At 44.6% G+C, this 26,039-nt stretch overlaps 3 protein-coding genes and 1 long non-coding RNA gene across 6 annotated transcripts; all 4 read right to left on the bottom strand.

Annotated features, from left to right (window-relative positions):
• Positions 1–678: 678 nt before the first annotated feature.
• LOC132401531 (uncharacterized) lies at positions 679–5,152 on the bottom strand. Of its 2 annotated transcripts, none has more exons than XR_009514598.1 (2): positions 1,058–5,152; positions 679–779 (listed from the first exon to the last, which is right to left on the bottom strand). XR_009514598.1 is itself a non-coding variant. In XM_059983551.1 (2 exons), the coding sequence occupies exon 2, from the start codon at positions 4,616–4,618 to the stop codon at positions 1,382–1,384; it is 3,237 nt and encodes a 1,078-aa protein (XP_059839534.1). In that variant the 5' UTR covers positions 4,619–4,785; positions 5,064–5,113; the 3' UTR covers positions 681–1,381. The 2 variants fall into 2 exon arrangements, 1 of the variants encoding a protein (XP_059839534.1); XM_059983551.1 differs by having other exon boundaries at positions 681–4,785; positions 5,064–5,113.
• A 205-nt stretch (positions 5,153–5,357) lies between these two features.
• Positions 5,358–8,404, bottom strand: LOC132401530 (uncharacterized). Its single transcript, XM_059983550.1, has 2 exons — positions 5,737–8,404; positions 5,358–5,458 (listed from the first exon to the last, which is right to left on the bottom strand). Exon 1 carries the CDS (start codon positions 7,735–7,737, stop codon positions 6,061–6,063), a length of 1,677 nt encoding a protein of 558 aa, XP_059839533.1. The 5' UTR covers positions 7,738–8,404; the 3' UTR covers positions 5,358–5,458; positions 5,737–6,060.
• A 1,653-nt stretch (positions 8,405–10,057) lies between these two features.
• LOC132401529 (uncharacterized) lies at positions 10,058–13,233 on the bottom strand. The gene is made up of 2 exons (XM_059983549.1): positions 10,437–13,233; positions 10,058–10,158 (listed from the first exon to the last, which is right to left on the bottom strand). The coding sequence occupies exon 1, from the start codon at positions 13,224–13,226 to the stop codon at positions 10,761–10,763; it is 2,466 nt and encodes an 821-aa protein (XP_059839532.1). The 5' UTR covers positions 13,227–13,233; the 3' UTR covers positions 10,058–10,158; positions 10,437–10,760.
• A 3,308-nt stretch (positions 13,234–16,541) lies between these two features.
• LOC132401534 (uncharacterized) lies at positions 16,542–25,686 on the bottom strand. Of its 2 annotated transcripts, XR_009514601.1 has the most exons (4): positions 24,155–25,686; positions 19,316–19,827; positions 18,700–18,781; positions 16,542–16,821 (listed from the first exon to the last, which is right to left on the bottom strand). It is a non-coding gene; the product is annotated as an uncharacterized LOC132401534 (long non-coding RNA). The 2 variants fall into 2 exon arrangements; XR_009514600.1 differs by having other exon boundaries at positions 18,700–19,827.
• Positions 25,687–26,039: the final 353 nt, after the last annotated feature.

Here is a 26,039-nt window from a genome sequence, read left to right as displayed (position 1 = left end):
ACGAAACGCCGAATTTAACGTCCGGATAAACCACAGCCAATGCAAACCAGATCGCAGTAAGATTAACCATTTACTGTTCACTCTTCACATTAACATATGGTGAAAACTGTTGATAAAACAATACAAGATTGATACAGTATTTGTTCCTTACTTAATATCACATTTCAAGTGTAAATACTTGCAAAGGTGACTATAACTACATTACACTAAGGTGCAGTATACAGGGAGAGTTTACCTGCTCCATTGACTACTTTAAATACACTTCCATGCAAACTATCCGCGACTCTTTAACTAACGAAAGCATAAACATTATCTACCGTCGTTACCTCTAACAGGATCAGCATTAACATCTTAGTTCAATATATCGATTATCTATTAACTTACAGCGTTGCTCTCACTGTGATTTCTCATGCCTGCAAAACTGCTTGTGCTCAGGTGAGCCTCGTGGAAAGCCCCCACCCTCGCGCTAATTTCAAACCGGTGTTTTCCCACAAGACGCGGCGAAACCGGATGTGACGTCATCGCATGCCGATATATTTTACATGCAATGAATACACTTTAAACACTTCTAATTCTAACTAGAAAATACTATTGAATGAATTACTAAGCGAAAATATTATAAACTAAATAACTGTCGTAAAGACAGCACATATAACGTTCTCCTTCGGGTGTAACGAAACGCCGAATTTAACGTCCGGATAAACCACAGCCAATGCAAACCAGATCGCAGTAAGATTAACCATTTACTGTTCACTCTTCACATTAACATATGGTGAAAACTGTTGATAAAACAATACAAGATTGATACAGTATTTGTTCCTTACTTAATATCACATTTCAAGTGTAAATACTTGCAAAGGTGACTATAACTACATTACACTAAGGTGCAGTATACAGGGAGAGTTTACCTGCTCCATTGACTACTTTAAATACACTTCCATGCAAACTATCCGCGACTCTTTAACTAACGAAAGCATAAACATTATCTACCGTCGTTACCTCTAACAGGATCAGCATTAACATCTTAGTTCAATATATCGATTATCTATTAACTTACAGCGTTGCTCTCACTGTGATTTCTCATGCCTGCAAAACTGCTTGTGCTCAGGTGAGCCTCGTGGAAAGCCCCCACCCTCGCGCTAATTTCAAACCGGTGTTTTCCCACAAGACGCGGCGAAACCGGATGTGACGTCATCGCATGCCGATATATTTTACATGCAATGAATACACTTTAAACACTTCTAATTCTAACTAGAAAATACTATTGAATGAATTACTAAGCGAAAATATTATAAACTAAATAACTGTCGTAAAGACAGCACACTCCCCGCTTGACCTTCGTAAGGTCACAATGAGCAGAGTACAAAACTTAGTCTCTTAATCAGTCATTGGGTAGAAGTAGAATAACTTCTGTAACTGGCCCTTGGTAAATTTTCACATCGCCTTGGTCGGTAGTCTTCAATTCGATCTTCCTGACATGTCCATCCTCGCTAGGGAATGTAGCAGTGATTCTGGCCGTTGGCCAGCTGTTGCGAGCGGCTTGCTTGTCCCTGAGCAGGACTAAGTCTTCAACTTGAAGATTCCTGCGGGGTTCTGTCCACTTTTGTCTCTGTTGCAACAAAGGTAGATATTTTTGTCTCCAGCGAGGCCAGAACTGATTTGCCAGAGCCTGGACTTGTCTCCATTGCTTTTTGTCTGAAAAGTCTCCTGGTGGCGGAGGTGCTCCTGCCTTCTGCGTAAGGAGCGTTGATGGCGAAAGTATAAAGGGGTTTTCTGGGTCAGAAGACACAGGTAGGAATGATTGTGCGTTTATAATGGCTGTGACCTCTGCCATTAGGGTGCACAGTACCTCGTGGGCCAATCGGGTGCGTTGCTGTATCTCAGGTTTCCTTTTCCAGGTTTTCAGTAAGGACGTGAACCGTTTGACTGCCTGCTCTTTGTTATCTGGTGAGCGCTGGCATGGTTCTCTGATAGGCAATGGGGCAACCCCATTATTTGCTTCATCTCTGAAGACCTTGGTGTCTTCGGTTTTTAAAGAAATGGTATCTTGAGCTGATTGTGCAAGTTTGTCGTCATACTTCGTTAGAGCGAAGACTGACTGGCCCAGCGACTCGTCGCTTGCCTCGCGCTTGTTAACGCCTTGTTGTGCTTCCTTGATGCACGGGACACTCGGGCAGGGTTGAAAGATTGAATGGCGGCCACTCTCTAGCACATTGGTCTTGAGTGTGTTAACCATCGGTTTGTGTACGTCACCGAGACACACCTCTCCTATCACCACCCAGCCCAGATCCAGACGTTGCGCGAAGGGGGCGTTGAGTGGTCCATTGATCTGCTGCCTAACCTTGTGTACCTGGATAACATCTCTTCCTAATAGCAGGAGTATTTCCGCTTTCGGATCCAGTTCTGGGATGTGTTTGGCGATGTGGTGGAGATGCGGCTGGTGTAGCACCGCACTTGGTGTCGGGATCCCAGCGCGGTTATTCATGATTTCGTTGCACTCTAAGAGCGGAGGGAGACAGATGACGACTTTACCATCCAGGGACTCGATCTGGATGCCTTCTGCCTTCCTTCCTTGGGTTTTCATGTTGCCTGAGCAAGTTTTGAGGTAGTATGGGAACCGCTCACTCTCAATGTTGAACAATTTAAAGAACTCTGGACTGACTAGTGAACGATTACTCTGATCGTCCAGAATCACATAGGCTTTGATGGCCTTGTCTTTGGCTCCTTTAGGGTACACCTTAGTGAGGCAGATCTTGGAACAAGAACGACTTGACTGAGCTTGACCGCAAACTTCTGTACAGTTCGTGCTGACAGCTATTGACCTAGAGTGAGCCTCTCCCTCCCCGCCGTCCTGTTGTGGGGGTGAAGGAGCGCTCTCGGTTTGTGGTGACAGGTCGGGATGCATGGCCTCGACGTGATCTGGGCTGCCACATTCCGGACACTTCACGGCGATCGTACACTCTCTGGCGAGGTGAGAGGTTGAGGAACAGCATCTAAAACATATTCTTTTCTCCTTGAGAAGAGCCGTCCTCTCTTCAAGGGGTTTTTCCCTAAACATTCTGCATGCTTTCAGGGGGTGAGGTTTGTTATGCAATGGACAATACTTGCCAGGGTCGTTGTTAGTTGTAAGGGCTTCGGTCTTGAGCACTGACACGGGTTTATCAATGTTGAAAACATTCGAAACGGATCTGCCTGGCTTGGTGTAAATCGAACTGCTTCCTGGACCTACAAGGCTAGGGTCGTTTCGCCTCTTCGCCTCCTTGCACACAAACCTAGTGAGGAGCTCAAAGGGAGGAAATCGACCATCGTGGTCTTCCTTGTACTCTGAGGCAACAGTCAGCCACTTGTCCTGCAGCCCAAATGGAAGTTTGTCCACAATTGGTCTAATCCCGGATGGAGTATCTAGGAATACTAAACCAGCTGAATAGCCATCTTCTTTGGCGCCTTGGATCTCCATGAGTAAATCTCCGAATTCTCTTAACTTAAAGTGATCTTTGGCTGACACCTTAGGAAAGTTTCCCAGACGTCGATATAGCGCCGCTTCAATAATGTCGGGGGCCCCATATCTCTCCCAAAGTCTCTCCCACGCTTCGCTTAAGGCTAGCTCAGGTTTGTTGATGTACACTGAACGCATGCGTCTCACCTGGTCGCGTGATTCTTTCCCCAGCCATTTCGCCATAAGGTCCAACCTTTGGGTTGCACTGAGCTGGACCCCGTCAATCACGTTGGTGAATGTGGAGAGCCAAGCACGGTAATTTTCGGGTTTATCGTCAAACTGGTACAGTCCCGAAGTGACGAGATCCCGTCGTGCTAAATACTGCAGCGTGGGATCGGCTGCAAGCGGCATGCGGGCTGGAGAAGTACGTTGGCGCCCATATGACTGAGAACGCACGTTTCTCATGGAATTTGCCATCCTGGATTCAACCTCCGCGTCTCTTCGCATCGAACTTTGTAACTTTGGTGTCAAAGTATATCGGTTGTCAGCTCTTTCATTCTTGACTTCATCGCGGGGCCGCGAGGGTAAATTCTCTTCCTCGTAGCTGGGGAAGTTATCGAATAGGTATGGAGAGGGGAGACGAGCCTGCCTGTCTGCTTGATATTGTACATAGTCGCTCGTGCGTTCCAGTCTGGTCCTTTCCAAAGCAGAACTTGTTTCGGTCAGATCACGCGACCCTTCAGCTTCTTCTATGTACTCTGCTTCCACCCTGGCAGCTTCTCCTTCTCCTTCTAGCTGCAGCACATGCAACTCTGTCGATATTTTTGTCATTTCCAACTGGGTTTCGGCTTCTCTGGCGGCCTCTTCTCTTTGTCTGGCAGCCTCTTCTCTTTGTCTGGCAGCCTTTTCGGCTTCTTTGGTGGCCAGTTTCATTTTCAAAACTGCCTCTTGTTTGGCGTAATGCAGTCGCACCTTGGCGGCTTCTGCCTTGGCTCTTGCCTGTGTGGACTTACTTGATGTCGTTCTACTGCCCTTGTCGCTGGGCGCCATCGACTTGATCCCGGATCGAGCTGACATTGCAGCACTTGGAACACCTGATAACGCCTGGGTGGGCTTACTTGATGTCGGTTTACTGCCCTTGTCGCTGGGCGGCGTCGACTTGATGCTGGATTGAGCTGACATTGCAGCACTTGAAACACCTGATAATGCCGCTTTTTCACTATAACGTTCTCCTTCGGGTGTAACGAAACGCCGAATTTAACGTCCGGATAAACCACAGCCAATGCAAACCAGATCGCAGTAAGATTAACCATTTACTGTTCACTCTTCACATTAACATATGGTGAAAACTGTTGATAAAACAATACAAGATTGATACAGTATTTGTTCCTTACTTAATATCACATTTCAAGTGTAAATACTTGCAAAGGTGACTATAACTACATTACACTAAGGTGCAGTATACAGGGAGAGTTTACCTGCTCCATTGACTACTTTAAATACACTTCCATGCAAACTATCCGCGACTCTTTAACTAACGAAAGCATAAACATTATCTACCGTCGTTACCTCTAACAGGATCAGCATTAACATCTTAGTTCAATATATCGATTATCTATTAACTTACAGCGTTGCTCTCACTGTGATTTCTCATGCCTGCAAAACTGCTTGTGCTCAGGTGAGCCTCGTGGAAAGCCCCCACCCTCGCGCTAATTTCAAACCGGTGTTTTCCCACAAGACGCGGCGAAACCGGATGTGACGTCATCGCATGCCGATATATTTTACATGCAATGAATATACTTTAAACACTTCTAATTCTAACTAGAAAATACTATTGAATGAATTACTAAGCGAAAATATTATAAACTAAATAACTGTCGTAAAGACAGCACATATAACGTTCTCCTTCGGGTGTAACGAAACGCCGAATTTAACGTCCGGATAAACCACAGCCAATGCAAACCAGATCGCAGTAAGATTAACCATTTACTGTTCACTCTTCACATTAACATATGGTGAAAACTGTTGATAAAACAATACAAGATTGATACAGTATTTGTTCCTTACTTAATATCACATTTCAAGTGTAAATACTTGCAAAGGTGACTATAACTACATTACACTAAGGTGCAGTATACAGGGAGAGTTTACCTGCTCCATTGACTACTTTAAATACACTTCCATGCAAACTATCCGCGACTCTTTAACTAACGAAAGCATAAACATTATCTACCGTCGTTACCTCTAACAGGATCAGCATTAACATCTTAGTTCAATATATCGATTATCTATTAACTTACAGCGTTGCTCTCACTGTGATTTCTCATGCCTGCAAAACTGCTTGTGCTCAGGTGAGCCTCGTGGAAAGCCCCCACCCTCGCGCTAATTTCAAACCGGTGTTTTCCCACAAGACGCGGCGAAACCGGATGTGACGTCATCGCATGCCGATATATTTTACATGCAATGAATACACTTTAAACACTTCTAATTCTAACTAGAAAATACTATTGAATGAATTACTAAGCGAAAATATTATAAACTAAATAACTGTCGTAAAGACAGCACACTCCCCGCTTGACCTTCGTAAGGTCACAATGAGCAGAGTACAAAACTTAGTCTCTTAATCAGTCATTGGGTAGAAGTAGAATAACTTCTGTAACTGGCCCTTGGTAAATTTTCACATCGCCTTGGTCGGTAGTCTTCAATTCGATCTTCCTGACATGTCCATCCTCGCTAGGGAATGTAGCAGTGATTCTGGCCGTTGGCCAGCTGTTGCGAGCGGCTTGCTTGTCCCTGAGCAGGACTAAGTCTTCAACTTGAAGATTCCTGCGGGGTTCTGTCCACTTTTGTCTCTGTTGCAACAAAGGTAGATATTTTTGTCTCCAGCGAGGCCAGAACTGATTTGCCAGAGCCTGGACTTGTCTCCATTGCTTTTTGTCTGAAAAGTCTCCTGGTGGCGGAGGTGCTCCTGCCTTCTGCGTAAGGAGCGTTGATGGCGAAAGTATAAAGGGGTTTTCTGGGTCAGAAGACACAGGTAGGAATGATTGTGCGTTTATAATGGCTGTGACCTCTGCCATTAGGGTGCACAGTACCTCGTGGGCCAATCGGGTGCGTTGCTGTATCTCAGGTTTCCTTTTCCAGGTTTTCAGTAAGGACGTGAACCGTTTGACTGCCTGCTCTTTGTTATCTGGTGAGCGCTGGCATGGTTCTCTGATAGGCAATGGGGCAACCCCATTATTTGCTTCATCTCTGAAGACCTTGGTGTCTTCGGTTTTTAAAGAAATGGTATCTTGAGCTGATTGTGCAAGTTTGTCGTCATACTTCGTTAGAGCGAAGACTGACTGGCCCAGCGACTCGTCGCTTGCCTCGCGCTTGTTAACGCCTTGTTGTGCTTCCTTGATGCACGGGACACTCGGGCAGGGTTGAAAGATTGAATGGCGGCCACTCTCTAGCACATTGGTCTTGAGTGTGTTAACCATCGGTTTGTGTACGTCACCGAGACACACCTCTCCTATCACCACCCAGCCCAGATCCAGACGTTGCGCGAAGGGGGCGTTGAGTGGTCCATTGATCTGCTGCCTAACCTTGTGTACCTGGATAACATCTCTTCCTAATAGCAGGAGTATTTCCGCTTTCGGATCCAGTTCTGGGATGTGTTTGGCGATGTGGTGGAGATGCGGCTGGTGTAGCACCGCACTTGGTGTCGGGATCCCAGCGCGGTTATTCATGATTTCGTTGCACTCTAAGAGCGGAGGGAGACAGATGACGACTTTACCATCCAGGGACTCGATCTGGATGCCTTCTGCCTTCCTTCCTTGGGTTTTCATGTTGCCTGAGCAAGTTTTGAGGTAGTATGGGAACCGCTCACTCTCAATGTTGAACAATTTAAAGAACTCTGGACTGACTAGTGAACGATTACTCTGATCGTCCAGAATCACATAGGCTTTGATGGCCTTGTCTTTGGCTCCTTTAGGGTACACCTTAGTGAGGCAGATCTTGGAACAAGAACGACTTGACTGAGCTTGACCGCAAACTTCTGTACAGTTCGTGCTGACAGCTATTGACCTAGAGTGAGCCTCTCCCTCCCCGCCGTCCTGTTGTGGGGGTGAAGGAGCGCTCTCGGTTTGTGGTGACAGGTCGGGATGCATGGCCTCGACGTGATCTGGGCTGCCACATTCCGGACACTTCACGGCGATCGTACACTCTCTGGCGAGGTGAGAGGTTGAGGAACAGCATCTAAAACATATTCTTTTCTCCTTGAGAAGAGCCGTCCTCTCTTCAAGGGGTTTTTCCCTAAACATTCTGCATGCTTTCAGGGGGTGAGGTTTGTTATGCAATGGACAATACTTGCCAGGGTCGTTGTTAGTTGTAAGGGCTTCGGTCTTGAGCACTGACACGGGTTTATCAATGTTGAAAACATTCGAAACGGATCTGCCTGGCTTGGTGTAAATCGAACTGCTTCCTGGACCTACAAGGCTAGGGTCGTTTCGCCTCTTCGCCTCCTTGCACACAAACCTAGTGAGGAGCTCAAAGGGAGGAAATCGACCATCGTGGTCTTCCTTTTACTCTGAGGCAACAGTCAGCCACTTGTCCTGCAGCCCAAATGGAAGTTTGTCCACAATTGGTCTAATCCCGGATGGAGTATCTAGGAATACTAAACCAGCTGAATAGCCATCTTCTTTGGCGCCTTGGATCTCCATGAGTAAATCTCCGAATTCTCTTAACTTAAAGTGATCTTTGGCTGACACCTTAGGAAAGTTTCCCAGACGTCGATATAGCGCCGCTTCAATAATGTCGGGGGCCCCATATCTCTCCCAAAGTCTCTCCCACGCTTCGCTTAAGGCTAGCTCAGGTTTGTTGATGTACACTGAACGCATGCGTCTCACCTGGTCGCGTGATTCTTTCCCCAGCCATTTCGCCATAAGGTCCAACCTTTGGGTTGCACTGAGCTGGACCCCGTCAATCACGTTGGTGAATGTGGAGAGCCAAGCACGGTAATTTTCGGGTTTATCGTCAAACTGGTACAGTCCCGAAGTGACGAGATCCCGTCGTGCTAAATACTGCAGCGTGGGATCGGCTGCAAGCGGCATGCGGGCTGGAGAAGTACGTTGGCGCTCATATGACTGAGAACGCACGTTTCTCATGGAATTTGCCATCCTGGATTCAACCTCCGCGTCTCTTCGCATCGAACTTTGTAACTTTGGTGTCAAAGTATATCGGTTGTCAGCTCTTTCATTCTTGACTTCATCGCGGGGCCGCGAGGGTAAATTCTCTTCCTCGTAGCTGGGGAAGTTATCGAATAGGTATGGAGAGGGGAGACGAGCCTGCCTGTCTGCTTGATATTGTACATAGTCGCTCGTGCGTTCCAGTCTGGTCCTTTCCAAAGCAGAACTTGTTTCGGTCAGATCACGCGACACTTCAGCTTCTTCTATGTACTCTGCTTTCACCCTGGCAGCTTCTCCTTCTCCTTCTAGCTGCAGCACATGCAACTCTGTCGATATTTTTGTCATTTCCAACTGGGTTTCGGCCTCTTCGGCTTCTCTGGCGGCCCTTTCTTTCTGGATTTCGGCTTCTCTGGCAGCCTCTTCTCTTTGTCTGGCGGCCCTTTCGGCTTCTTTGGTGGCCAGTTTCATTTTCAAAACTGCCTCTTGTTTGGCGTAATGCAGTCGCACCTTGGCGGCTTCTGCCTTGGCTCTTGCCTGTGTGGACTTACTTGATGTCGTTCTACTGCCCTTGTCGCTGGGCGCCATCGACTTGATCCCGGATCGAGCTGACATTGCAGCACTTGGAACACCTGATAACGCCTGGGTGGGCTTACTTGATGTCGGTTTACTGCCCTTGTCGCTGGGCGGCGTCGACTTGATGCTGGATTGAGCTGACATTGCAGCACTTGAAACACCTGATAATGCCGCTTTTTCACTGTAACGTTCTCCTTCGGGTGTAACGAAACGCCGAATTTAACGTCCGGATAAACCACAGCCAATGCAAACCAGATCGCAGTAAGATTAACCATTTACTGTTCACTCTTCACATTAACATATGGTGAAAACTGTTGATAAAACAATACAAGATTGATACAGTATTTGTTCCTTACTTAATATCACATTTCAAGTGTAAATACTTGCAAAGGTGACTATAACTACATTACACTAAGGTGCAGTATACAGGGAGAGTTTACCTGCTCCATTGACTACTTTAAATACACTTCCATGCAAACTATCCGCGACTCTTTAACTAACGAAAGCATAAACATTATCTACCGTCGTTACCTCTAACAGGATCAGCATTAACATCTTAGTTCAATATATCGATTATCTATTAACTTACAGCGTTGCTCTCACTGTGATTTCTCATGCCTGCAAAACTGCTTGTGCTCAGGTGAGCCTCGTGGAAAGCCCCCACCCTCGCGCTAATTTCAAACCGGTGTTTTCCCACAAGACGCGGCGAAACCGGATGTGACGTCATCGCATGCCGATATATTTTACATGCAATGAATACACTTTAAACACTTCTAATTCTAACTAGAAAATACTATTGAATGAATTACTAAGCGAAAATATTATAAACTAAATAACTGTCGTAAAGACAGCACATATAACGTTCTCCTTCGGGTGTAACGAAACGCCGAATTTAACGTCCGGATAAACCACAGCCAATGCAAACCAGATCGCAGTAAGATTAACCATTTACTGTTCACTCTTCACATTAACATATGGTGAAAACTGTTGATAAAACAATACAAGATTGATACAGTATTTGTTCCTTACTTAATATCACATTTCAAGTGTAAATACTTGCAAAGGTGACTATAACTACATTACACTAAGGTGCAGTATACAGGGAGAGTTTACCTGCTCCATTGACTACTTTAAATACACTTCCATGCAAACTATCCGCGACTCTTTAACTAACGAAAGCATAAACATTATCTACCGTCGTTACCTCTAACAGGATCAGCATTAACATCTTAGTTCAATATATCGATTATCTATTAACTTACAGCGTTGCTCTCACTGTGATTTCTCATGCCTGCAAAACTGCTTGTGCTCAGGTGAGCCTCGTGGAAAGCCCCCACCCTCGCGCTAATTTCAAACCGGTGTTTTCCCACAAGACGCGGCGAAACCGGATGTGACGTCATCGCATGCCGATATATTTTACATGCAATGAATACACTTTAAACACTTCTAATTCTAACTAGAAAATACTATTGAATGAATTACTAAGCGAAAATATTATAAACTAAATAACTGTCGTAAAGACAGCACACTCCCCGCTTGACCTTCGTAAGGTCACAATGAGCAGAGTACAAAACTTAGTCTCTTAATCAGTCATTGGGTAGAAGTAGAATAACTTCTGTAACTGGCCCTTGGTAAATTTTCACATCGCCTTGGTTGGTAGTCTTCAATTCGATCTTCCTGACATGTCCATCCTCGCTAGGGAATGTAGCAGTGATTCTGGCCGTTGGCCAGCTGTTGCGAGCGGCTTGCTTGTCCCTGAGCAGGACTAAGTCTTCAACTTGAAGATTCCTGCGGGGTTCTGTCCACTTTTGTCTCTGTTGCAACAAAGGTAGATATTTTTGTCTCCAGCGAGGCCAGAACTGATTTGCCAGAGCCTGGACTTGTCTCCATTGCTTTTTGTCTGAAAAGTCTCCTGGTGGCGGAGGTGCTCCTGCCTTCTGCGTAAGGAGCGTTGATGGCGAAAGTATAAAGGGGTTTTCTGGGTCAGAAGACACAGGTAGGAATGATTGTGCGTTTATAATGGCTGTGACCTCTGCCATTAGGGTGCACAGTACCTCGTGGGCCAATCGGGTGCGTTGCTGTATCTCAGGTTTCCTTTTCCAGGTTTTCAGTAAGGACGTGAACCGTTTGACTGCCTGCTCTTTGTTATCTGGTGAGCGCTGGCATGGTTCTCTGATAGGCAATGGGGCAACCCCATTATTTGCTTCATCTCTGAAGACCTTGGTGTCTTCGGTTTTTAAAGAAATGGTATCTTGAGCTGATTGTGCAAGTTTGTCGTCATACTTCGTTAGAGCGAAGACTGACTGGCCCAGCGACTCGTCGCTTGCCTCGCGCTTGTTAACGCCTTGTTGTGCTTCCTTGATGCACGGGACACTCGGGCAGGGTTGAAAGATTGAATGGCGGCCACTCTCTAGCACATTGGTCTTGAGTGTGTTAACCATCGGTTTGTGTACGTCACCGAGACACACCTCTCCTATCACCACCCAGCCCAGATCCAGACGTTGCGCGAAGGGGGCGTTGAGTGGTCCATTGATCTGCTGCCTAACCTTGTGTACCTGGATAACATCTCTTCCTAATAGCAGGAGTATTTCCGCTTTCGGATCCAGTTCTGGGATGTGTTTGGCGATGTGGTGGAGATGCGGCTGGTGTAGCACCGCACTTGGTGTCGGGATCCCAGCGCGGTTATTCATGATTTCGTTGCACTCTAAGAGCGGAGGGAGACAGATGACGACTTTACCATCCAGGGACTCGATCTGGATGCCTTCTGCCTTCCTTCCTTGGGTTTTCATGTTGCCTGAGCAAGTTTTGAGGTAGTATGGGAACCGCTCACTCTCAATGTTGAACAATTTAAAGAACTCTGGACTGACTAGTGAACGATTACTCTGATCGTCCAGAATCACATAGGCTTTGATGGCCTTGTCTTTGGCTCCTTTAGGGTACACCTTAGTGAGGCAGATCTTGGAACAAGAACGACTTGACTGAGCTTGACCGCAAACTTCTGTACAGTTCGTGCTGACAGCTATTGACCTAGAGTGAGCCTCTCCCTCCCCGCCGTCCTGTTGTGGGGGTGAAGGAGCGCTCTCGGTTTGTGGTGACAGGTCGGGATGCATGGCCTCGACGTGATCTGGGCTGCCACATTCCGGACACTTCACGGCGATCGTACACTCTCTGGCGAGGTGAGAGGTTGAGGAACAGCATCTAAAACATATTCTTTTCTCCTTGAGAAGAGCCGTCCTCTCTTCAAGGGGTTTTTCCCTAAACATTCTGCATGCTTTCAGGGGGTGAGGTTTGTTATGCAATGGACAATACTTGCCAGGGTCGTTGTTAGTTGTAAGGGCTTCGGTCTTGAGCACTGACACGGGTTTATCAATGTTGAAAACATTCGAAACGGATCTGCCTGGCTTGGTGTAAATCGAACTGCTTCCTGGACCTACAAGGCTAGGGTCGTTTCGCCTCTTCGCCTCCTTGCACACAAACCTAGTGAGGAGCTCAAAGGGAGGAAATCGACCATCGTGGTCTTCCTTGTACTCTGAGGCAACAGTCAGCCACTTGTCCTGCAGCCCAAATGGAAGTTTGTCCACAATTGGTCTAATCCCGGATGGAGTATCTAGGAATACTAAACCAGCTGAATAGCCATCTTCTTTGGCGCCTTGGATCTCCATGAGTAAATCTCCGAATTCTCTTAACTTAAAGTGATCTTTGGCTGACACCTTAGGAAAGTTTCCCAGACGTCGATATAGCGCCGCTTCAATAATGTCGGGGGCCCCATATCTCTCCCAAAGTCTCTCCCACGCTTCGCTTAAGGCTAGCTCAGGTTTGTTGATGTACACTGAACGCATGCGTCTCACCTGGTCGCGTGATTCTTTCCCCAGCCATTTCGCCATAAGGTCCAACCTTTGGGTTGCACTGAGCTGGACCCCGTCAATCACGTTGGTGAATGTGGAGAGCCAAGCACGGTAATTTTCGGGTTTATCGTCAAACTGGTACAGTCCCGAAGTGACGAGATCCCGTCGTGCTAAATACTGCAGCGTGGGATCGGCTGCAAGCGGCATGCGGGCTGGAGAAGTACGTTGGCGCTCATATGACTGAGAACGCACGTTTCTCATGGAATTTGCCATCCTGGATTCAACCTCCGCGTCTCTTCGCATCGAACTTTGTAACTTTGGTGTCAAAGTATATCGGTTGTCAGCTCTTTCATTCTTGACTTCATCGCGGGGCCGCGAGGGTAAATTCTCTTCCTCGTAGCTGGGGAAGTTATCGAATAGGTATGGAGAGGGGAGACGAGCCTGCCTGTCTGCTTGATATTGTACATAGTCGCTCGTGCGTTCCAGTCTGGTCCTTTCCAAAGCAGAACTTGTTTCGGTCAGATCACGCGACCCTTCAGCTTCTTCTATGTACTCTGCTTTCACCCTGGCAGCTTCTCCTTCTCCTTCTAGCTGCAGCACATGCAACTCTGTCGATATTTTTGTCATTTCCAACTGGGTTTCGGCCTCTTCGGCTTCTCTGGCGGCCCTTTCTTTCTGGATTTCGGCTTCTCTGGCAGCCTCTTCTCTTTGTCTGGCGGCCCTTTCGGCTTCTTTGGTGGCCAGTTTCATTTTCAAAACTGCCTCTTGTTTGGCGTAATGCAGTCGCACCTTGGCGGCTTCTGCCTTGGCTCTTGCCTGTGTGGACTTACTTGATGTCGTTCTACTGCCCTTGTCGCTGGGCGCCATCGACTTGATCCCGGATCGAGCTGACATTGCAGCACTTGGAACACCTGATAACGCCTGGGTGGGCTTACTTGATGTCGGTTTACTGCCCTTGTCGCTGGGCGGCGTCGACTTGATGCTGGATTGAGCTGACATTGCAGCACTTGAAACACCTGATAATGCCGCTTTTTCACTGTAACGTTCTCCTTCGGGTGTAACGAAACGCCGAATTTAACGTCCGGATAAACCACAGCCAATGCAAACCAGATCGCAGTAAGATTAACCATTTACTGTTCACTCTTCACATTAACATATGGTGAAAACTGTTGATAAAACAATACAAGATTGATACAGTATTTGTTCCTTCCTTAATATCACATTTCAAGTGTAAATACTTGCAAAGGTGACTATAACTACATTACACTAAGGTGCAGTATACAGGGAGAGTTTACCTGCTCCATTGACTACTTTAAATACACTTCCATGCAAACTATCCGCGACTCTTTAACTAACGAAAGCATAAACATTATCTACCGTCGTTACTTCTAACAGGATCAGCATTAACATCTTAGTTCAATATATCGATTATCTATTAACTTACAGCGTTGCTCTCACTGTGATTTCTCATGCCTGCAAAACTGCTTGTGCTCAGGTGAGCCTCGTGGAAAGCCCCCACCCTCGCGCTAATTTCAAACCGGTGTTTTCCCACAAGATGCGGCGAAACCGGATGTGACGTCATCGCATGCCGATATATTTTACATGCAATGAATACACTTTAAACACTTCTAATTCTAACTAGAAAATACTATTGAATGAATTACTAAGCGAAAATATTATAAACTAAATAACTGTCATAAAGACAGCACAGGTTTCCTCTGGGTGCTCCAGTTTCCTCCCACATTCCAGAGATGTACAGCTTAGGGTCAGTGAGTTGTGTGCATCCTTCGACGGTGCCAGAAGCAAGGGGGAACCTGTGGGCTGTTCCCAGCACATCTTTGCTGTTTTGATTTTGCTGTACCGTATATTTTGATGCTTTGATGCATGTATGACAAGTAGAGCAAAGCTTCAGTTTGTTGGACTTCACATCTCAGGTTTGGAAGGAATGGTGGCCTTGACCTTGCTTCATGAATTGATATTGCAAGACATGACAGCTAGATCGATCCCAAATGCCTCTGAAATGTGAAAAAGAGGGAGACTAAGTTATCAAAATTGATGGGTTTTGGAGCTCATAAAAGCCGTACATAGGAAAAAAAAATCACAAGAAATAGAGGCAGAAATTGGCTATTTGATTCTTACAATTTCTTCCAATGTACAGCAGTGAACATTCTGACTGGCTACATCCTTGTACAGAGGTTCCAATGTACAGGATCAAAAGATGCTGCAGAACGTTGTACACTCACCAGCAACCATCCAAGATATCTTCAAGAGGTGATGCTTCAAGAAGGTGTTATTCATCATTAAAGACCTTTAACATCCGGCTCTCACATTTCATTCCTACCATAAAGAAGGTACAGTAGCTTGAGAAACACACATGCAATCATTCAGAAATAGCTCACTCTCCTCCTCCATCAGATTTCTGAACAGTCAATGAACCCATGAGTACTATTGCGCCATCACTTCTTTTTCCAATATTTTAAAAACAATTTATAAGAATTTTATTTATTTACAGTATTGTGCACAAGTGTCAGGTGCGCGTGCGCACACACACACACACACACACACGCACGCACACACACACATACACACACACACACACACACACACACACACACACACACACACACACACACACACACACACACACACACACACCAAGACTTTGTCTTTCACACAGTACTGTAGTAATTTTATGTATTGTACTGTACTACTGCAAAACAAAAAGTAAGGTTAACGACAGATGTAGGTGATGATAAACCTGATTCTGAATTGGATCTCTTTTGTGGATTTAGAGTGGGAAGGGGGCAGGGAGATGAGATCTATGGATGGGAAAAGAAGGGAGACGGGAGAGAGCAGGAAGCACCAGAGAGACATTTTGGAATAATCAATAAACCAATTGTTTGGAATCAAATGACCTCCCCTGGTGTCTCAGGTCTGGGTATGTCTCCACCCACACCTGGCTCTCCTTCTCTGCCACCTGTCCCATACCCCTCCTGCAGTGCTTCACCCTTACTGTACCCAGCATCCTTTGCTCCCACCAGATTTGCAAACCACACTGACAAATACAGTACTGTGCAAAAGTCTTAGGCATCCTAGCTATATATATGTGCCTAAGACTTTTGTATTTACTGTACTGTATTTATTTTGAGATAACAGCACAGAAAAGGCCCTTCCGGCAAAATGAGCTACATCACTTCTTTCTAACCCTAGCTAAGTGGGGGGGGGGGGAGAAGGTGTCTAAGCAGGTGCTACATCTACACCTGTAGGCTAGCACCTTAGACTTCTTTGGTAGTGATGTATCTCCACCTAATCACCCAATTTTACCTTTCACTGTCTTCATATCCTATAGAAAGGGTGCAGAGGAGATTTACAAGGATGTTAACACGAAGTATACTGTAGATGCTGTGGTCAAATTAAGACGTACTGTTACGTATTCAGGCAACAATAAATATATGAGTTCGGCAAGGGTTTCTTATAACAAACAACACGTTTATTAAACACAGAAAACAAACCCCCCAAAAGTAAACAAACACTACTGTAACTGGAAACAGCTGCTGAGCGGCAGCCCAAACAGTTCGTAAAGTGATATTCCAAAAACAGTTCTTTAAAGTGGTATTGCCAAATGTTCGATATGCTCACAGTCCATTTAAAAGGAGAGACTTTATAAGACGATTTAGGTTCTCTTTCACGTCGCTTGCTTCGATCCCCGACGTCGAACTTCCCACGAAGAATTCACGAAACAGAACGGCTTAAAGGCACTGACCTTTCCTTCTCCACTACCTTCAATCCTTTCTAGTTAAACCTAGGGATTAACACGAAGATAGTCAACGAAATCCTTCCAAATAAGGATCAAACAAAGGTCGCCCCCGTTTCACCGTAGAAAGCGATTCTCCTCGATCTTCACTCTCCACAAATTCCGAACTAGCAGTATCATAAAGAACCTGCTGGCAATGACCTCTTAAACTTTAGGCATTAAATAAAAACTTCATCCTTCAGCTAAACTGCGTCATCACTTCAAACACGCAGTGGCATGAAGTCAACCTGGCAAATCCAGCCACGAACTGCCCCTCCTCACAGGGTGGGGTCTACCTTTTATAACCTGTAAAAAAAACCCGTCACATGATCTCTACTGGTGGGAAAATGACGTCATTCCACCATCACAAGACCATCACCTCAAGACCAGTACAGCTTCAAACCCAGTCATGTGACAAGGGCTCCACTGTCATGTGTCACGAGTACGTAACAGTACAAACAAGCTGGATGAACTCAGCAGGTTGGGCAGTGTCCGTTGGTATAAGTAGTTGACGTTTCGGGCCGAGACCCTTCAAAACATTGACTGCTCATTTCAATGGATGCTGCCTGACCTGCTGAGTTCATCCAGCTTGTTTGTACATTTACAAAATGTTTCCTGGATTCGAGAACACGCCCTATGAGAATAGATCGAGTGAACTTGGCCTTTTCTCCTTGGAGCAATGGAGGATGAGAGATGACCTGATAGAGGTGTATGAGATGATGAGGGGCATTCATCATGTGGATAGTCAGAGGCTTTTTCCCAAAGTTGAAATGGCTAACACAAGAGGACAAAGTTTTAAGGAGCTTGGAAGCAGGTACAGAGGAGATGTCAGGGGTAAGTTTTTTACACAGGGATTGGTGAGTACGTGGAATGGGCTGCCGGTGGCGGTGGTGGAGGTGGATATGATAAGGTGTTTTAAGAGACTTCTGGATAGGTACATGGAGCTTAGAAAAATAGAGGGCTATGGGTAACCCTGGGTAATTTCTAAAGTAAGTACATATTCAGCACAGCATCATGGGCCGAAGGGCCTGTATTGTGCTGTAGGTTTTCTATGTTCTACATCTACAAATCTATTGATCTTTCTATTGATTGATGTTGGTGTCTGCAGTAGCGACTCTGTTCTTCACCTCTCTCTTTGTTAAGTACATAGGGAAAATGACAATGTGAGGACAGCAGATTTGAATCCCCGATGAACAATATAAAGCTAGATAGAGACACAACATACTGTCGATGCTAGAATCTGGAGCAACAGACAAGATGCCAGAGGAAGTTAACAGATCAGACAGTATCTATAGAGAGAAGTGATCAGTTGATATTTCAGGCTGAGATCTTTCACCTCCAGATTTCTCTCTCACGTCTTCTCTCCTTACTTCCCCATCACCTCCCTCTGGTGCTCTTCCCTCTTCTCTTTCTTCCATGGTCTTCTAAACTCTCCTGTCAGATTCCCCCTTATCTCTTCCACCAATCAAGTTCCCAGCTCTTTACTTGACTCCTCCCCCACTCCCAGTCCCACCTATCACCAGCCACCTTTACTTCCGCCTCCCTAACTCCCACCTTTTATTCTAAATTCTTTCCCCTTCCTTTTCAGTTCAGATGGAGTCTTGGCCTGAAAAGTCGACTGTTTATTCCCATCCATAGATACTGCCTGATCTGCTGAGCTCCTCTGGTACACTATGTGTGTTGCTCTAGATTTCCAGCACCTGCAGAACCTACTTATATCTGAAATGTTGACTGTTCTTTTCCCTCCACAGAAGCTGCCTGACCTGCTGTGTTCCTCCAGCATCTTGTGTGTTTCAATAGGAAGCTAGATTTTTGTAAAGAAAAACCAATGGTTTCATGATGACAGTCACTGAGACTAGTTTTTTTGGTTCCAATAAATGTAATTACCTGAATTTATCTCCCTAAGCTTGCTTGGGTGATCTTGAACTCAGTTTTTCATATCAGTAACCTGGATCTCTGGACATATTGCCTTCAGTGAGAGAAGAGAAAAAATATTCCGATTCTGATTCAGATTGAATTATTCATCATATATAAAGTATATTGAAACATACAATGAATATGTCAGAGTAACACACATACAAAATGCTGGAGGAACTCATCGGGTCAGGCACCATCTAAGGAGAGGAATAAACGATCAAAGTTTTGGACTGAGGGCTCTTATCAGTGTAGAAAGTATTTCCATGTAAGCTGTCTGACCTGCAGGCGTTGTTCCAGCATTTTGTGTGTGTTGATCTGGATTTCCAGCATCAACAGAATCTCGTATGTTAGTGAGATGTGTCATTAGTGTTAACCTAGCGATGTGTTAAGAAGGTGTCGCCACACATTCCAGAATCAACACAGCATGCCCACAATGCTCAACAGAAGAAAACAGAACAGAACAAGCAAAAAAGCAACACCAAAACAAGTCCCATTCCTCCCTCCCACACATACACTCACACACACAGACAGTCCTCCAACCCCAGGACAGTTCTACGGGCCTCCAGCCCCCAGTAGGCATACAGACCAGCAGACAATGGTCCTTCAACTTCCCCAGTGCAATTCAGACTTGTAGATACAAGAATTTGCCACTGGGCTTCTTCTACTGCACTTCCGATTGACCTTCACGTTTCGATCTTTGATAATGAACTCTTAAAATTATATATTCCAGGAGGACATTTCGGTCTCTGTGGTGATGCCAGGTCTTTGAAAGAGATATCCAATTTATCCTGTTTCTTTGGTCTGTTCCACACTTTAATCAACATAAGTCAAACAGCCTTTTGAAAGTAACATTCAAATCTGCCTCATTATTCCTTCTGGCAATGCGTTTCAAATCATAACAAGATGCGATGCAAAAATAAACCATTACTTTTCATCTTTGATCTTGTTACCATCTGTGGCCTCTGGTTAATGGCCTTGATGGCTGTTAATTACTTGCACTGTTTCTCTTCAGATACTTCATCAAATTCACCGTCCAATCAGAATCAGGTTTAATACCACTGGCAAATGCTGTGGATGTTGCTGTTTCATAGCAGTACACTGCAAGACATAATAATAAAAAACTATAAATTACAATAAGAAATATATATAAAATTGAAATTAAGTAGTGCAAAAAGAGAAAATAAAGAAGTAGTGAGATAGTGTTCATGGGTTCATTGTCCATTCAAAAATCTGGTAGTGGAGGGGTAGATGCTGTTCCTGAAATGTTGAGTGGGTATCTACAGGTTTCTGTACCTCCTCCGTGATGGTAGTAATGAGAAGAGGGCATGTCCTGGCTGATGGAGGTCGCCTTCTTTGATGCTAGGGAGGCCAGTACCTATGATGGAATGGCTAAGCATACAAATTTTTGCAGCTTTTTTCCGATCCTGTGTAATGGCCAGTCCATACCAGATGATGATGCAAGCAGTAGAATGCTGTCCGCAAAATGGTTGCAGACATTTTTGAAAGTTTTTGGTGGCATTGAAAGTTTCCTGAAACTCCTAATGAAATATAGCTGCCTTGTGATTGTATGAATATGTTAACCTAGGATAGATCTTCAAAAATGTTGACAACCGGGAACATTTAATCCACTAAGAGAGAAATACGGTTAAAATTTTAGATCCTTCTTGTGAAAAGCTGATGACCAGGAAAGGTTACTCTATATACCTTTATCCTCCTGAGGTAGTAGAGGGACTGGTAGCTCTTTTGGCCATGGAATTGATGTGGGTGGGTTCAGACTTGACTATTGGCGATGTTCACATTTAGGGACTTGGAGCTCTCAAACCTCTCACCATTGGCATCATTTATGTAGACTGGAGCATGTGCATCACCTCCCCCCCTCTAACTGAAGCCAATGTAAGCTCCACACACAGCAACCGAGGTCAAGATCAAACCTGAGTTCGCCTTGTGTGCTGTTCTGTAATGAATACACTCAGTGTCCACCTTTTCAAGTACACCTGTACACTTGTTCATAAATACAAATATCTAATCAGCCAATCATGTGGCAGCAACTCAATAGGTTGCTCATGCAGACATGATCAAGATGTTCAGCTGTTTTGCAGACCAAATATCAGAATGGGGAAGAAGTGTGATCTAAGTGACTTTGACTGTGCCAGACAAGGTGGTTTGAGTATCTCAGAAACTGCTGATCTCCTGGGGTTTTCACATACACCAGTCTCTAAAGTTTAGAGAGAATGGTGTGAAAACTAATAAATAAGACATTCAACAAGCAGCAGTTTTGTGGGCAGGAACGATTTGTTAATGAGAGAGGTTAAAGCAGAATGGTCAGACTGGATCAAGCTGACAGGATGATGAAATTAACCTAAATAAAGATGCATACAACAATGGTGTGTAGAATGGCATCTCTGAATGTACAACACATCAAACCTTGAAGTGGATAGATTAGAGCAGCAGATGATGATGAAGATACAATCAGTGGGCACTTTATTAGGTACAGAAGATATTCCAGTTCCAAAGGTGCTTTAATTGGAATTGGTCATTATTGTCTAGGTGGTGAGCTGGAGGTACATCTCTACCAGAGGTGTAAAGCACTCCTTCCATCCACTAGCCTGCAGATCACGCTTGGACAAGGTATAGCACCTGCTTAGAGCCCACTCTCCTGACCAGGGTCACAAGAAGCCATGGGAGCAGGTGAATCCCCACACCCCTAGAGCCAGCAAGTTTTCAGCAGGTTCCAGAATTGGAGTTCCGTGCAAGCGGAAGAAATGAGGGCCAGTGACCCCATAGGTACACAAATCGGTGGGATTGGAGTTTGAGGCCTACTGTGCAGGGTCTGCCATTGGCAAGTCTGGATTTTGAGGCCTAATGTTTGGTGATCAGCATGTCCTGGGATCGATACAGAAGATGGAAGCCTGCAGATCAATTGGAAGTCTAGAAGTTGAGGCCCGATGCCCAATGCCTTGAGTCTGTGAATCCAAGTCTGCTGGGGGCTGGAGGCTTGTCCTTGAGTTGGAAGACCGAGTATGGGCACTGGTAGGTAGGAGGGAGGAATGGGACTCATTTTACTGTTGTTGTGTTCAGGTTGTTCTGTAGAGTATTTTGGACATGCTATGTTTGTGCTGGAAACATAGCATGGCCTCAGCATATTCTTGGTGTGTTAATGCAGTTACAAAGAAGACATGGCAGCAGCTATATCATATTTCATTAGGAGTTTGGGAAGATTTTGTATGTCACCAAAGACTCCAGCAAATTTCCAATTGGTTGCATCACCATCTGGTTAAGAGGGACCGCAGGAGAGGATCCAAAAAGGAAGCAGACAGTTGCAAACTTATGTGCACTACCCTCCCCACCATCGATGACATCTTCAAAAGGTGATGCCTCAAAATGGGGCATCCACCATTAAGGACACCCATCACCCAGGACATGCCCTCTTCTCAGGGAGGCAGTATAAGAGTCTGAAGGCACATCAGATTTCTGAATGGACAATGAACCAACCCATGAACACTATTTTTTTTCCTCTCTGTTTTGCACTACTTGTTTGAAGAAGACAGATCTAGACAGGGGCCCACACTAGCAAAGTGAGCGTGATGGCTGGGTTAAAGCACATTCTCGGGTCAAAGGTTGTCCATTTATAATATACGTAAAATAAATTCATATTTTAAAATATTTATTATTCAAACATGCCAGATAGGTTAGGTAGATACAGAAAGGCTGGAGTACAATCTTTGCTCACTGTCTAACCGTAACTTATCACTGCCTTTGTACAGCTGTTATCTAGGCAATGCCTTTGTGAAAATATTTATCATATCAGATAGTCAATCTTTTATAATCCCTTGTATGTTCTCGTCACTATTCAAAATAGAAAACTAATTTAAAAATCTCAAAACAGGATCAGTGACTGAATAAAGTAAACACAGGGGTATTGTTGATTGGTTACATGAGCCAGTGGACGATAAATCCTCGTGGACGCCATTCCTGATTTAAATAAATATAAATAATGAGAATGGAGATATAATTCATGGGATTTGGAGAATATTATTATTATTCTCAGCAAAGCTGGTGTTTAACTCCTTTATGACCTCTTGTAATTCACTTGGGAGTTTCTTTCATTTAAAAAAAACAGGCGAGCGATTTATCAGATGGAAAGGCAGGACAGACGAAACAAATACTCACAGGCAGAGGGAGATAAGTTCTTAAACAGCAAGGTCAATCCCGAACATTGAGGCTGGGGAGGAACTGGCAACAGAATGTGTCTTATTGTCCATGAGATGAAATAGGCCATTTGGCCCGACGAGGTTGCTCCACCATTCCATCTTGGCTGACTTATTACTCCTGTCAACCCAATTCTCCTGCCTTCCCCTCGTAATATTTGATGCTCTTACTAATCGAGAACCTCCCATCTTCTGCTGTAAATATACCCAGTGACTTGGCCTTCACAGACATCAACGAATTCCGCAAGTTTCACCACCCTCTGGCTAAAGAAATTCCTCCTTATTTCTGTTCTAAATAGATAAATACTCTATTGATCCCAAAGGAAATTACAGTCTCACAGTGTCATTACAAGTGCACAGATATAACTATTAGAAGAGAAGTAGAAAGAATAAAAAATAAGTTACCTCAAACAGTCTAACAGAAAGGGGTCATCACTTCCCCTGTTATAGGTTGACATATTATAGAGCCTAATGGCCTAGGGTAAGAATTACCTCATAGAGCGCTCTTTGGAGCAGTAGTAAGAGTGCTCCTCTGTTCAGCCAAGGTGGCATGCAGAGGGTGAGAAACATTGTCCAGAATTGCCAGGATTTTCCGTCAGGTCCTTTGTTTTACCACAGCCTCTAATTTGTCCAGTTTGACTCCTGCAACAGAGCTTGCTTTTCAAATCAGTGGACTTCCTTCTATTCTGAGGCTATTTGAAAAGGATACTGTTGGATTTGTCTTTCTTACCATGTCTACACCACCTGTCCCCTTCATCTTTGCACACATATTACAAAAGTGTAACCCTTTCATCGGGGATTGTACACAAATTCTGCTCATTATCTAACCCTGCTAACAGCCACATGACTCAACGGTGAGAATGCTTTTACAGAGAAAAAACTACTAAAATGGGAAACCTACAGTGTAGCAGTACAAATTTCAAACAGGTCATTATAAACACAAATCAGAGTTAGTTCTGCCAGTTCTGAAGTCAACACTGAAGTATAAGCTGCAGTTGTGAAGAATTAAGTCACAACTTTAAAATGCATTGCAATGGAAAATTCCAACCCAATATGAAGCAAATCCCAAGTCAGAAAAAGCTGTATGAACTCAGCTTTATAGGAAGCTTTAGAGACAGTACAAAGATTTATTCTCAAAGTGCAAATATGTCACCATATACAACCCTGAGATCCATTTTTTTGTGGGCATTCACAAATAAATACTATGTATGATTTACCAGGATGTGTCCCGGCTGCTGGTGTAGTGGCATTTCACCCAGACTTCGAGGCGAGTGGTCCCGAGTTTGAATCCAACCTCCTCCTTGCAAGCTTTCCATCTGTGCTGGGTTGAGCATCAAGCTGGCAACTCAGTCTCGTAAAAAAACAAGACAAATGCTGAAGAAGCAGCAAAGTTGTCACCTGATACACAACAAGACGCAGCGAAGGATAAAAACAGGATGCTGCCTGGACTGGAGAACATGTCTTCTAAGGTTAGGTTGAACAAGCTAGGGCTCTTGCCATAGAAGGAGTACAAAGAAGGTTCACCAGATTGATTCCTGGGATGGCAGGACTTTCATATCAAGAAAGATTGGATCGACTAGGCTTATACTCACTGGAATTTAGAAGATTGAGGGGGATCTTTTTGAAATGTATAAAATTCTAAAGGGATTGGACAGGCTGGATGCAGGAAGATTGTTTCCAATGTTGGAGAAGTCCAGAACGAGGGGTCACAGTTTAAGGACCGAGATGAGGAAAAACTTCTTCACACAGAGAGCGATGAATCTGTGGAATTCTCTGCCACAGGTAACAGTTGAGGACGGTTCATTGGCTATATTTAAGAGGAAGTTAGATATGGCCTTTGTGGCTAAAGGGATCGGGGGTATGGAGAGAAAGCAGGTACAGGGTTCTGAGTTGGATGATCAGCCATGAACATACTGAATGGTGGTGCAGGCTCAAAGGGCTGAACGGCCTAGTCTTGCACGTATTTTCTATGTTCTATGTTTCTTCTCTTTGGAGAGAAGGAGGATGAGAAGTGATTTGATAGAGGTGTACAAAAAGAGATATATGTTGTAGCCCGGGGAAAAGTACACACTCAGGACAACAACTACCTTTTTTGAGTTTTATTTCCTTTATCTGTTTTAGATGTTTAAGTGCCAGGAGAGGGTCTTAAGACAAAACGAAAGACTTTACAATCAGGACCTGCTGTTACAATCTCCGTTTAACCTTCAGTCCACACACTTGTGTCTCGACCAATTGCGTATACAGTATAAAAATACAAAGAAAATCACACAAAACTAATACAGTAGCGGCAATTCTGAAGAAACACAATACAAACAACATTAGAATCCCCCCAACCCCGTATCTTATACATCACAGCGACAATGTAAGTGAATACATCTCATCTAAAACGTATACACATGCTGAACCCCGAATGGAGACTAAACATTCATGTTACGCGGTTACATGCACAATCAGTCATGATACAATAAATAAATAGCCAAGTAGTTTTTTTGCAGGGTGGCAATGGCTAGCATGAATGGGCATAGTTTTAAAGTTTCTGGAGGAAATCATAGGGAGGCTCAATACTCAAGATAACACAATATGGAGGCTTCATAAGGCACTGGGTAAACCATGCTTGGGGTATTGTGGGCAGTTTTGGGCCCTGTATCTAAGAAAGGATGTGCTGACATTAGAGAGGGCCCAGAGAAAGGTAATGTGAAAGATCCCAGGAACGAAAGGGTTAATGTATGGGGAGCATTTGATGGCTCTGGGCCTGTACTCACTGGAGTTTAGCAGAATGGGGGGGGGGGGTCTCAGAGAAATCTATCGAATATTGAGATATTGAGTGGACATGGAGGGGAGAAATCTTGAACCAGAAGGCACAGTCTTAAAAATAGAGGGACTTCCATTTAGAACTGTGATGCTGAGGAATGTCTTTAGCCAGAAAGTGGCTAAATCTATGGAATTCATTGCCACAGACAGCTATGGAAGCCAAGTCATTGAGTATATTTAAAGCACAGGTTGATTGATTCTTGTTTGGTCATGGCAGCAAAGTTTACAGGGATGTCAGGTTATAAATAAATGTCCTGATGAAGGGTTTTGTCTTGAAATGTTATCTGTTTA

This window comes from Hypanus sabinus, chromosome 11 (genome assembly GCF_030144855.1).
Source record: "Hypanus sabinus isolate sHypSab1 chromosome 11, sHypSab1.hap1, whole genome shotgun sequence".
NCBI classification, from domain to species: Eukaryota; Metazoa; Chordata; class Chondrichthyes; order Myliobatiformes; family Dasyatidae; genus Hypanus; species Hypanus sabinus.
Note: the sequence above shows the minus strand (reverse complement) of the source record. Positions and strands in the feature narration are given on the sequence as shown.